Genomic DNA, 14041 nt, shown 5'->3' on the forward strand with positions numbered 1-14041 from the left:
CATAGAAGTCTGCAAGAAACCTCCAGCCTCAAGAACTGGTATTTATTTTGCTTTCTTTGAGATCATGATGCATCCCTGCCTTTTTTTTTTTTTTTAAACTTCAGCTGAAGCATAAGAGATTCTGCTCCAACCCCTTACCTTTACTCTGTGTGCCTCTCTGCTTCAAGTGTGTTTCTTGTAAACAAGATATTGTAGGATTCTGTTTTTTAATCCACTCTGCTATATACTTCTATTTTATGGGTGAATTTCATCCTATTCACATTCATAGTTATAATTACTGTGTTATTTCCCTCCTTTCACTCTATCCCTCTTCATAAGTGTTTTGCTTCTGACGACTGCCTCTCCCAGTCAACCCTCCTTTCTTTCAGCACCCCCTACTTTTCTTATCCCCTTCCTCCTACTTCTCTGTAGGTTAAGATAGATTTTTATGCCCAATTGAGTGTGTACATTATTTCCTCTTTGAGCCAATTCTGATCAGAGTAGGGATCAAGTGTTGCCTGCCTTCCTCTTCCCCAATTCCCCCTCCACTACGAAAGCTCTTTAATGCCTCTTTTATGTGAGATAATTCTACCTCTCCCCTTCTCCAAGTGCATCCCTCTTTCTCATTCCTTAATTTAATTTTTTGAGGATATCATCCCAACATGGTCAACTCACACCCTTGCCTTCTATGTATATTCTTTCTAACTGCCTTAATAAAGATAAAGTTCTTAGGAGTTACAAATATCATCTTCCAATGTTGGAACGTAAGCAGTTTAACCCTGTTAATCCCTTATGATTTCTCTTTCTTGTTTACCTTTTTATGCTTCTCTTGAGTCTTGTATTTGAAATTCAAATTTTGTATTCAGCTCTGGTCTTTTCATCAGGAATGCTCAAAAGTCCTCTATTTCATTAAATATCCATTTCTTCCCCTGAACGACGATACTCAGTTTTGCTAGATAGGTGATTCTTGGTTATAATCCTACCTCCTTTGTTCTCCAGAATATCATATTCCAAGACCTCCAATCCGTTAATATAGAAGTTGCAAAATCTTAAGCCATCGTGACTGTGGCTTCATGATATTTGAATGGTTTCTTTCTGCTGCTTGCAATATTTTCTCCTTGACCTGTGAGTGCTTGAATTTGCCTATAATAGTTCTGGGAGTTTTCATTTTTGCATCTCTTTCAGGAGGTGATTGGTGGATTCTTTCAATTTCTGTTACACCCCCTTGTTCTAGGACACCGGGTCAGTTTTCCTTGATAATTTTTTGAAATATGATGTCTAGGCTCTTCTTTTTATCATAGTTTTTGAAAGTCCAAGAATTCTTAAATTCTCTCTTCTAAATCTGTTTTTCTAGGTTATGTTCTTTTCCATTTGACCAATTCTACTTTTTAAGGAGTTCTCTTTGTGAATTTTTGTACATCTTTTTCCATTTGGCCCATTCTGCTGTTGAAGGCATAAATTCTTTTCTTCAGTGAATTTTTGTGCATTTTTTTTTCCCAATTTGGTCAATTCTACTTTTTAAGGAGTTCTTGTCAGAGGATTTTGTACCTGTTTTTACCATTCAGACTATTCTTTATTTAATGTATTATTTTCTTGTGTAATTTTTTGTACCTCCTTTACCATGCTGTTGACTTTTTTCATGATTTTGTTATCACTCTCATTCCTTTTGCCATTTTTTCCTCTACCTTTCTTATTTGGTTTTAAATCCCCTTTTTAGCTCTTCTAGGAATTCTTTTTTGGTCTCGAGACCTATTCATGATTTTCTTTGGGGTTCTGCATATAGCTGCCTTGATTTCATTGTCTTCTGGGTTTGTGTCTTGATCTTTGATGTTACCCTAGTAATTTTTTTTTAACATGGACCAATTTTAAATTTATTTATTTTTGGTTTTCAACATTCACTTCCCCAAGATTTTGAGTTACAAATTTTCTCCCCATCTTGTCCCTCCCCCCACCCCAAGATGGCATGCATTCTGTATACAGCTTCCCCTAATCTGCCCTCCCTTCTATCTCTCCCCCCTTCTCTTATCCCTTACCCCTTCTATTTTCCTGTAGGGCAGGATATATGTCAGTACCCCATTTTCTGTATTTCTTATTTCCCAGTTGCATGTGAAAACAATTTTTTTTAAACATGTGTTTTTAAAACTTTGGGTTACAAATTTTCTCCCTTCCTCCCTCCCTACCCACCCTCATTGAAAAGGCAAGCAACTCGATACAGATTATACATGTACAGTCATGCAAAAACTTCCATTGTAGTCATGTTGTGAAAAACTAAGTATATTTCCCTTCATCCTATCTGCCCCCCCATTTATTCTATTCTCTCTTTTGACCCTGTCCCTCCTCAGAAGTGTTTGCTTCTGATTATTCCCCTCAATCTGCCCTCCCCTCTGTCATCCCCCTGCTCTCTTGTCCCCTTCTCCCCTTATTTTCCTGTAAAGTAAGGTAGATTCTATACCCAATTGTGTATGTTATTCCCTCCTTAAGCCAAATCCTCTGAGAATAAGATTCACTCATTCCTTCTCACCTTTCCCCATTTCCCCTCTACTATATAAGGCTTTTCTTGTCTGTTTCATGTGAGATAATTTACCCCATTCTACCTTTCCCTTTCTCCTTCTTCCAGTATAATCCTCTCTCATGCCTTAATTTTATTTTCCAGATATCACCCCTTCATCTTCAACTCAACCTGGACCCTCTATCTATCTATCTATCTATCTATACACACATACATATAATTTTTCCCTCCCACTACCCTAATACTGACAAAGGACTCATGAGTTACAAATATCTTCTCTCCATGCAGGAATGTAAACAGTTCAACCTTAATAAGTCTGTTATGATTTCTCTTTCCTGCTTACCTCTTCATGTTTCACTTGAGTCTTACATTTGAAAGTCAAATTTTCTAATCAGCTCTGGTTTTTTCATCAAGAATGCTTGAAAGTCTCCTATTTCACTGAATGACCATTTTTTCTCCTGAAGGATTATACTCATTTTTGCTGGGTAGGTGATTCTTCGTTGTAATCCTATCTCCTTTGCCCTCTGGAATATTATATTCCATGCCCTCTGGTCCCTTAATGTAAAAGCGGCTAAATCTTGTGTTATCCTAATTGTGTTTCCACAATACTTGAATTGTTTCTTTCTGGCTGCTTGTAATATTTTCTCCTTGACCTGGGAACTCTGGAATTTGGCTACAGTATTCCTAGGAGTTTTCCTTTGGGAATCTCTTTCAGGAGGTTATCAGTGGATTCTTTCAATTTCTATTTTGCTCCCTGGTGCTAAAATATCAGGGCCATTTTCCTTGATCATTTCTTGAAAGATGATGTCTAGGCTCTTTTTTTGATCATGGCTTTCAGAGAGTTCAATAATTTTTAAATTCTCTCTCCTGGATCTATTTTCCAGGTCAGTTGTTTTTCCAATGAGATATTTCACATTGTCTTCTATTTTTTCATTCTTTTGGATTTGTTTTACAGTGACTTGATTTCTCATAAAGTCACTAGCTTCCAATTGCTCCATTCTAATTTTTAAGGAAGCATTTTCTTCAGTAAGCTTTGGGACTTCCTTTTCCATTTGGCAAATTTTGCTTTTGAGGACATTCTTCTCCTCATTGGCTTTTTAGACCTCAACCTCATAGGTTGAGAAGTCTGGAATCCACCACAGCTGCCTGCGATTCAGTCCTCTGAGACCTGCTCCAGGTTCACTGAGGCCTGCCCTGCCAACGCACCCACGCCGAACTGCGCTCATCTCCCAGCCCGGCACGATATACTTTTCCAATCAACCATCCAGGCTGTCTTAGGCTGGAAATTTGTTTCACTATGTCTTTCTGTGGGTTCTGCTGTCTAGAATTTGTTTAGAGCCATTTTTTATAGGTATTTGGAGGGGTTTGGGGGAGAGTTCAAGCAAGTCACTGCTTTTACTCCGCCATCTTGGCTCTGCCCCTAGTAACTTTCTATAATCAGGTTCTTTTGTTATATTAAAGTTGGCCTCTGCTCCTTGGGTGGAGGGGGCAATGTTCCAAACTTCAGGCCTTTCTTGCTGTAGCTCTCAAAGCTAGTTCTGGGGGTCCATAAGTTCCCAGTTCTTCCACAGTGGTATGATCTAAAGAGAGGTGTTGTCACTGCTCTCCTGGTCTGTGCTCTCATCTGTGAGCGACCACAAGAACTCTTTTCCACCATAGAATTGTGATCAGAGTTCCCACTCTTGCTTCTCCTCTCTCTAGGAATGAAAGTTGGAACTGCGTATAAGCAATGCAATGGAGTCCTGTACCCAATGCCAGCAAAATGACCCTTATAATCTCCTTCTGACTAGTTGTCCAACCCCCTTACTGGGCTAAGAGCTCCAGAGGCCACTGCTGATACCAATTCAGTCACTCAACAATGTTAAATACTACAGAGGTCAAGAAAGATGAAGATTGAGAAAAAACCAGAAAATTTCCTTTTTAAAAAAATCTTTGATATGACAATTATAGATAGGTGAAATCAGAATCCTTTGGTGGGGGGGGCAGTGGTGGGGAGAACAACTCTGGGTATGAAAGCCAATTAAGTCAATAGAATGGCTCAGACCTTATGGGAAAAACAGGAACAAAAAGAACCTTGTGTGGATCCTGGCACCTCAAGCTTAGAATGTTGAAAAATGAGCTCATTATCATTCTCTTAAAATAGGCATTCATTCCCAATTTCCCCAATACCATACCACCACTTGGTTCCCAGGCTTGAACACTTAATATATTTTTTACTTTTTTCTTTTTTCTATTCTAGATTACATACGCACAAAGATAATCACTTGGTTTATAGTTGTGGTTTATATTATTTTACCATTTGTTCCTGGAATTATTTATTTGAGCCTCACTCTACAGTATATATTTAGTAATCCTATCAATAGTCAAGAAGGTGAGCATAAAAGGGTATTTCACAATTTAAGCAAGAGCAATATATGAAAATTAATCAAACATTAAACACCTACTTATATAAAATCAACTGTACTAGAACCTATTGCTAAGTAACATTGCTACCTTTCAACATGCTTCAAATACAGATATACAAAGGAATTAAATCAGAAGGTCTAAAGAATTAAATTAGAAATTCACTCAATAGATTCACAAATTGAATCTTTTGAACAAAATGCTTCCCTGAAGCATTATTATTCAATTTATGAACATTCAAATTACAGACTATTCAGGAAGATACTTATTTTGTAAAAATGAATACATGTGAACTTTTATTGTCTTTTAAAATACTCCTGGAGAGAGACAGCAATGCTATCACTAAAAAAAGAGACTTAAATTATATAGTTAATAAGGGTAAGAGCTAGAATGACCATCACTGAAAATTGATTTTGTGCAAGTCATTTAATCTATCAAGGCCTCAATTTCCTCATCTGTAAAATGAAGAAGTTGAGTTAAAGATAACCATAAAGGTCCCTTCCAACTCCAAATCTATGAATTTATGAACTCTGAATTTAAAGGGAAAAAAATACACACAACTCAGCAAAACAACAAATTCCGTAACTAAATAAAGCTCATAGGCAAAGTAGTAGGAAAAGTCAACTTGACATCAATTCTAACTGCACAAACATCACTGATATTTCTTAATAGTCCATCTTGGATTTAGTGTATAGATGCAAATGTCTGAAACACTTAACTATCTTCTTATCTTTACCTAAATAAGCTGTAGCTAATTTAAATAAATGAAATTCTAGTGTGCCTTCTACAGTATTTGGACTTTCATTTCACTGAACAGATTTTTAAAAAATTACGCTTTCTGGTCACATACTTTTGAGATGGAGTTTCCCGATCTCCCTGGAAGTAGTGTCCACTCATGGGCCCAATTCCACTACTGGTCAGCACAGGAGCTCTGATCTAGGCTAGTTCCCTCTTCCTCAGTCAGCCTAGAGGACCTCCCAGTCCTGAGGCTCCCCATATTGGTTCCAGACTTAGTGTTCAAATATCTTTTCCTACTGTAGCTTAAAACTCGAGCTCAAAAGCCACCAGATGCAGTTCCTCAGTAGCAAAGGTGTACCACCATCCCTGACAACGTTAGGAATCAAAGTTTCTCCTTCTTCAAATATGTATTTTTCAAAGCAGTTTCCAAGAGAAAAAACAGAAAGGATGATTGGACAATACTTCCTGAAGGATCCATGATTTCATAGGTACAGGTGCACCTTGTACTGATGCAGATCATTGCTAGTCTTTTCTACAACTTGATAGGCTCTCTTATTGAATTACTGTTGCTAAAAAAAAAAAAATCTTTCAGCATAAGAAGCTTGGCAGAATATAAGTTTACACAAGAATCTTACATGATATACCATGATAATTTCCAAATGGATCACTGACATAGATTTTTAAAAATTATACAGTTAAAAACTGGAGGGGAATGAGTGATCCTATCTTTTATAACTGTAGATGGGGAAACTACTTATATATATTGGGGAAACAAGCCCATACAAAGAAGGAATTGTAAGAGACAAAAGAGACAATTATATAAAATTAATAAAAACATAAAATGATATCATATTTCATTATACTAATTTTCACACAAATAAAAGCAATGTATCCAGAATTTTTAAAAGCTATGGACTTGGGAAAAATCTTTGCATTAAACATTTATAATAAAAGTCAAATGTCCAAAATCTACAGGAAACTGACACATAAGATTGAGAGTCATTCCACAAAAGATAAATTGCTAGAGATAAACTGATAAAGAAGATGAAGTGTAGTTTTTTAAAATAAAAAATTATCAAAAATCATGTGAATAGTATTCAGCATCACTAGTTATAATAAAAATACAAATTAAAACAAGTCTGAGCTATTATCATTCACACATCAAATTGAAAAAGATGGTAAAAGAAAAAAATATATATAATGTTAGGGTTGTGGGAAAAGCATAGTAATTCCCTACAGGTGGAGCTGTGAACTTACCTGAACCATTCTGGAAAGCAATATGGAATTAGAGAACAGAAATTGCAAAAATGTTCCTACCTTCTGACCATCAATTCCACTATTTTTTTAATACCCTAAGAAGGCTGACAGGAAGAAAAGACCTATTTGTATAGAAATATTCATAATAATAATGTTCTGGCAGCCCTGGAAAAGAGATGAGAAAATTTACCTCCCCACAGGTGCGGGATGCTACATATGAAGTTACTAGATTTGGCTATTTAGATTTGGCAATTAAGAGATTATAATTTTGGAGAATGCAAGCAATTTGGATTGAATGATGAGGTCAGAAGCCAGCCTGTAGAGATTTAAAATGAGAAGAAGCAGAAGCACCTATTGTAAATGGCCTTAATAAAGACTTCAGCCACAAAAGATGAAGAGAGTTATGGGATGATAGTGGGACTACATGGATTAAATGAGGGATTTTTAAAGATGGGGGAGACATGAGCATGTTTGCACGCAGCAGAGAAGCAGCCAATAGACAGGGAGAGAATGAACATAAATTGAGAGAGGGTTTGGGGGTAAAAATAATGAGTTCAGTTTTAGACATGTTACATTTGAGATGTCTACAGCACATTCAACTTGAAATGCCTAACAGGCAGTTGGAGATACAAGACTGGAGGTTAGCAGAGAGATTAGAGATTTGTAGATAAGTAGATTTGAAATCATTAGCATAAAGATGATAATTGAATCCATAGAAGCTGATGAGATCACCAAGTGAAATGTACAGAGGGAGAAGAGATGAGGGCTCAGGACAGAGTCCTGAGGGATAACCAGAGAAAGCAGGTAGGACATGGAGAAAAATCCAGAAAAGGAGACTGAGGAGCTGTAAGATAGGTAGGAGAATCAGAAAAGAATAATGTCTCAAAAAACTAAAGAGAAGAGAGTATCAAGGATAAGAGTGTCATCAACAGTGTCAAAAGCTGAAGAGAGGTTATAATGAATGAGGACTGAGAAAAGGTTATTAGATTTGGCATTTAAGAAATCATTAGTAACTTTGGAGAGAGCAGTTTCAGTTGAATGATTGTATGGAAACCAGTCTGTAGAGAGTTAAGGAGAGAAAGTAAGAGGAAACGAGGTGGAGCTATCTATACTAGATGGCTTTCTCAAGGAGCTTAGCCACAAAAGGTAAGAGAGATATGGGATGAGAGGGAAGATGGATGAATCAAATGAGAGTTTTTTGAGGATGAAGGAGAAATGGACATGTTCATATGCATTTGGAAAACAGCTAGTAGATAGGAAAAAAATCGAAGATAAAAGAGAGAATGAGGATGATAGAGAGAACAATCTTTTGGAGAAGATGGGAGCATAGAGAGACTATGATTACCCTATTCCCAGAAGCTATATCTCATCTTCAAGCAGCCTAGGATTGTATTAGCTTTTTGGGCTGCTGCCAAAACTTTGTTGAACCTAATTGTGTAAATAAAAAGGGATACTACTTGCAGTAGCTGCCTCAGAGAGTAGTTGTGATAAATAATAATGTATGTTGTAAACCTTAAAGCATAATGTAAATGTAAGCTATTACTATCATTAGTTACAACTGAAAGGATTTTTTTTTGTATTGCTGTAATTATTAGGGCAATAAAAAAATCTTAAAAACAAGAAATAAGAATGAAATAAATTTATAAAGATATTATATTCATTTTCGGGCAGCACTCAAAAGAGTAATGATTTTGTTATGATACCAAAAGCCTAAGTGTGAGTAAAACAGCTTTCTTTGTAGAATATCAAAGGCTAGACTAGTAAAAACAATTACTATATAATGAAAATGCCCATAAGAGATGAAAAAGTTAAGATGGTAGTTTTGAATTTGCTTTAAGTTATACAAGTATTGATTTGTAATTTTAGCATTATGAAATTATTTCAGATATCTCTTAAAATCCTCATTTATAGAAAAATGTAAAGATTGTATGAAGGATTAATGTCAGTATAATAATTCAATTAAAATATGTTATTTATACTTACATGTAATAAAAACTAAGAAAGTCCTAATAATGAGTTCACATATTAGCTTTGATTTATTCTGAAATTTGGATGTAATTCCTGGAATGATGATTTCTGCTGGAACATAGAACTGAATTGAGTAAGTCACAAAAATCCCAAAGGAATACAGAATTTTCACTGATTGATACAACCTGTCAAAAATATTTGAACAAAGATTAATCATCATATAAAATGCAATCTCTGGCTTATAGCACTTTATATCTTTCCTTTGCCATTATCACAATTTACATTTGTGTAAATATCATAGATCCCCTCCCCTATACAACCAGTAAGACTATAAGCTCCCTGAAGGTAGGTAGTATGTCATTTTTCATTTTTTGTGTGCCTAGTATATAGCACAAGGTATGTTCATAGCTTTCCAATTTCTGAAACTCTTGACTCTGAATTCAGTATTTCAAGGTATAAAATACTTTGTGTCTAAAGATGATATAAATCTTCAGTTAAAAAAAAACAAGCCATCTGTTTCTATTTTTATATTTTGACATCTACTATAATTCCTTCTTAGGATGAAAAATCTACATTGTTAAGGGTGGTCTTTCTCCTGATTTCAAAAACATTCATGATAAATCACCTTAGATTATAATATACACTAATTCTTATTCAATAGATAGTACTTGCTATTGAGCATCAATCTGAAAAAGCAAGGGAACAGAAGGAAAAATGTGCAGAGAAACAACGAAGACATTTATCAGTGACACAATTTGTACATGGAAGAGGAAAGAGTAACAGTTGTTCCTTTACTACTCTTTGTTGTAAGGAGAGGAGAATGTAAGCTCTTTGAGAGCAAGGATAGTCCTCTTTTTGTCTTTATACCCTTGTACCTGGAACAGTGCATTACATATAGTAGACTCCATCTACCATGTCTGCTGCACTGAAGTCACTGTGGAAGTCAGGTTCAAAAGTGTCCTTACTGGCAATGGTTATAGAAGCTATTAATTGGTAATGGGAGGAAAAAACACAATCTATTTTTTCACAGTACTCAGAGAAGATGTATTTCCATAGATCACATCTATAATAATGAGCTTAAAAAGGGTCTCCTCAATCTTACTGATAAAAGTCAGTAATGATGTGACAGTGGCTCTGCTGTTCTCTCTGTTTTCCTCCCATACACCAAGTCCTTCTCCACTAGTTAGTTCAGGCTCTGAACAAACCAAATTTACTTGGTTCCCTCTTTGATCTCAATTCTTTCCCCATATGCCCAAGTCCTACTTCTCGATTACTCTATATTTAAATTAAAATATTTTCCTTCTTTATATGCAAAAGTAAATCATAATCAAAACTTCTTGTCTTTCTGTAATGGGTTGAAAATGATGAAATTTTACATGTCAAATTGACAAAAACTGACAAAGAATGTATTTTTAAAGTTAAAATTTACATTTACCAAATACAAATGTAACTAATTTATATTAGTATTGAAATTACAATAAATGGAGCAAAAATTATATATGTCTACTTACCATTCATCTTGAGGAAGATTTAAAGTTATGCTGCCTTTGATTTCATCTTGAAAACGCATATATCCGAGGGTGGCTAATGTTATGTACAGAGTAGTAACAATCCCCATGCCAATGTTCAATGCTTCTGGGAAGCGTTTTGTTTCTTTCATTTGATTTTCCAATGGGAGTACCTGAGGATGGGGAGAGATTAAAAAAAAAAAGATATGCATAATAAAATCATAGAATTTTAGTGTTGAAGAAGACCTTAGAGGTCTCAAGTCTAATCTCTTATTTTATAAATGAGGGAACTGAAGTAAAGAAAAATGAAATGATTTACCAATGTTATAGATTCAAAAGTAGAACCCAGGCGTCCTGATTAACAGTATAGGACTTTACTTTCAGTTTTATTGATGCCTTTTCTTTTTCTCATCAGTCATTTCTGTTCATACCCTGTCGCCGACTCACTCGGTGAGCCTTCCTTTATAACAGAGAAAGAATCAAATAAAATCAACTGACATAGTTGGCAGCACATTGGCCCTGGAGTAAGGAGGACCCGAGTTCAAATCTAACCTCAAACACTTCCTACTGGACAAGTCACTTAACCTCAGTTTCCTCATCTGTAAAATGAGCTGGAAAAGGAAATGGCAAACCATTCCGATATCTTTGCCAAGAAAACCCCAAATGGGGTCACGAAGAGTCAGACACGACTGAAACAACTCAACAACAAATGACATAGACCACGTCTGACTATACAGATACCATTCCGTCCGTCACCTCTCCAAGGAAAGAAGTATATTTCATCTTATCTCTTTTCTGGGGCCAATATTAATCATTATGATTATGTATCATTTGACTTGATTTTACTTGTGTTTGTCTACATTATTGAAGTCACTGAATATATTGTTTTCCCGGTTCTGCTTACTTTACATCAGTTCATACAAGTCTCCTGATGTTTTTCCAGATCCCATCATATCAATCACTTCTGTGGCTCAATAATATTCCACTACATTCACATACCACAATTCATTCAACCATTCTTCAATGAATGTACACCCACTCTGTTGCCAAGTTTCAGCTACCACCAAAGTGCCACTACAAATATTGTGACCTTTCTTTCTGTCCTTGATTTCTTCGGACATCTAACACGAGGATTTCTGAGTCAAAAAGTATGAAGCTCGGTGACTTTTCAAATAATTGTGTGCGTATACACATACACACACACACACACACACACACAAATGGTTCTTAAGTTTCATAAATTCACATTACGCAAATTCAATTTTATATAAAAAATTCTGGAAAAAAAATACACATTTCAAAAAAAACCACCTATGTCAACTTTACTGCACAGTATTGTGCTCTCTTGCCACTCCTGTCCTTCAGCTCAGTGCTCTGCAGCTTCCCATCTACCCCACCCCCACAAAAATTCCTTCAAAAAAAAAAAAAAAAAAAAAAAGCCCTCCAAGCAAGAACAGAAGAACACACTTCTGGAGACACCGCACTGTTGCCACCAGACCTCCAGCACTGAGAAAGAACTTTGTCTGTCTTCTGTCAGTCCATCCTCGGGTACCATGTATCTGTCCCTGGTCCCTGGTTCCTCCTCCTGCTATCGTTTCTCTGTCTCTAGCCCCTACATGTTCTAGAAGCGTGTGCCAGCCCATTCCTGCCTCCTTTCCTCTCATCCTTTTCCACATTAGTGGGCAAATTCACATTACATAAAAATCGGTTTACAGAGAGGTCTGTATCCCTGTTAGTTCCTTATACACATTTTGGATATCAGAAATATTTGATGCAAATAATTTTTCATCAATGAAAGTTTTCCTTCTTATCTATATTGCTTTTATTTGTGCCAAAAAATTTTAATTCTATGTAGCTGAAATTGTTTTGCTCTATTTTGGGTATTTAAAAAGAAGATTCAATGTCTGCCTTGGAAGTTGGTACTTAAGGTGAGGCTTGAAAGAAACAAAGCATTCCAAAGAACAGAGGTGAGATGGGAATGCACTGCAGGCATGAAGGACAGCTTGGAGATGGATGGAGCATTGTGCGTGAGGAATCTCAAGGCCAGTGTACTTGAGTAATAATATGCATAAAGGGGAATAATGTGTAGTAAGGTTTGAAAGGCAGGCAGGAACCATGTTGTAAAGGGCTTTAAATGGGAAACAGAAAAGTCTGCATTTGACCCTAATGCCATTAAGGAGCCACTGGAGTTTACTGAGCAAATGACACAGTCAGACCCGTCCCTTAGCAATATCTATCTGGAGCACGGATTAGAGTAGGTATAATATAGAAATGGCCGTGGGGGTGGGATTAAGGGTGGAAGTAGGAAGGATGTTGCTGTTAGGAGACTATTGCAATGGACTAGGCAAGAGAAAATGAGGACCTGAACTAGTTTGTTGTCTGTGTGAGTACACAAAGAAATGCATATAGGAAACATTGTGAAGAAAGAATTGACAAGACTTTTATTTTTACATTTTGAGTTCCAAATTCTCTCCCTCCCTCCCACTCCTACTCACCCAATGAGAAGGCAATTTATCAATTTTACAAGTGAAATTATGCAAAATGTATTTTCACACTAGCCATGTTTCAAAAAAAAAAGCAAGAAAAATAAAATGAGAAAATTATACTTCAATTTGTACTCAGGGTTCATCAGTTTTCTCTCTGGAGGCAGATAGCATTTTGCTTTCATCATGAGTCCTTTGGAGCTGTCTTGGATCACTGTACTGATCAGAGTAGCCAAGTGTTTCACAGTTGATCACCATTACAATATTGCTGTTACTGTGCACAATGATCTCCCAGTTCTTCTCACTTTACTTTGCAGCAGCTCATGTCTTCCCATGTTTTTTCTGAAACCATCTCCCTCATCATTTCTGATAGCACAATAGTAGTCCATCATAATCATAAGCAGCTTGTTCAGCCATTACCCAGGTAACAAACATCCCCTTGATTTCCAATTCTTTGCCACCACAAAAAGAGCTATTATCAATATTTTTGTATAGAGGTCCTTTTCCTTTTTCTTCTATCTCTTTGGGATACAGACCTGGTAATGGTATTAGTGGGTGAAAGGGTATGCACAGTTTTATAGAGCATAGTTCCTAATTGTTTTCCAGAATGGCTGGACCAACAGTTCATTAATGTAGCTATTTCCCTCTCATCCCCTGTAGCATTTGTCATTTCTAATAGGTGTGAGGTGGTAGCTCAGAGTTGTTTTCATTTGCATTCCTCTAATCAATAATCAATTCCTCTAATTGAGAGCATTTTGTAATATGACTATAAATAGCTTTGATTTCTTCTGAAAACTGCCTGTTTATATCTTATGCTCTTGTGATTATAAATTTGACTCAGTTCTCTACTCAGTATATATTTCAGAAATGAGGTCTTTGTCAGAGAAATCTGCTTTCTCTGATAAAAAAAAAATTTTTTTTGATGTCATTTTATTGTATATGGTAACTGAGCAAAATGTAGTTTCCCTGATTATTTCTTTTGATTAGGCCTATTTTTGCTCTGCTTTGTCTGAGATCACGATTGCTACTGCTGCCTTTTTCACTGTAGCTGAAGCATATTAGATTCTACCACAATCCTTTATTTTAAGTGTGTGTGTGTGTGTCTCTGGTAAACAACATGTTGTTAGATTCTGGTTTCTACACCATTCTGCTATGCCCTTCTGCTTCATGGGCGAGGTCATCCCGTTCACACTCAC

The 14041-nt window shown here is 36.2% G+C and overlaps 1 protein-coding gene across 1 annotated transcript in view; it reads right to left on the reverse strand.

Moving 5' to 3' along the window:
• The window catches only part of SLC36A4 (solute carrier family 36 member 4), an 81291-nt gene that overhangs the window by 5909 nt on the left and 61341 nt on the right, over window positions 1–14041 (reverse strand). Inside the window, exons 9-10 of the mRNA XM_027849404.1 lie at window positions 10366–10535; window positions 8870–9039 (exon numbers count right to left, since the gene is read on the reverse strand). Coding sequence (XP_027705205.1) covers window positions 8870–9039; window positions 10366–10535 — 340 coding nt within the window. The remainder of the gene's footprint in view (window positions 1–8869; window positions 9040–10365; window positions 10536–14041) is intronic.

This window comes from Vombatus ursinus, unplaced genomic scaffold (assembly GCF_900497805.2).
Source record: "Vombatus ursinus unplaced genomic scaffold, bare-nosed wombat genome assembly UNPS02007344.1, whole genome shotgun sequence".
NCBI classification, from domain to species: Eukaryota; Metazoa; Chordata; class Mammalia; order Diprotodontia; family Vombatidae; genus Vombatus; species Vombatus ursinus.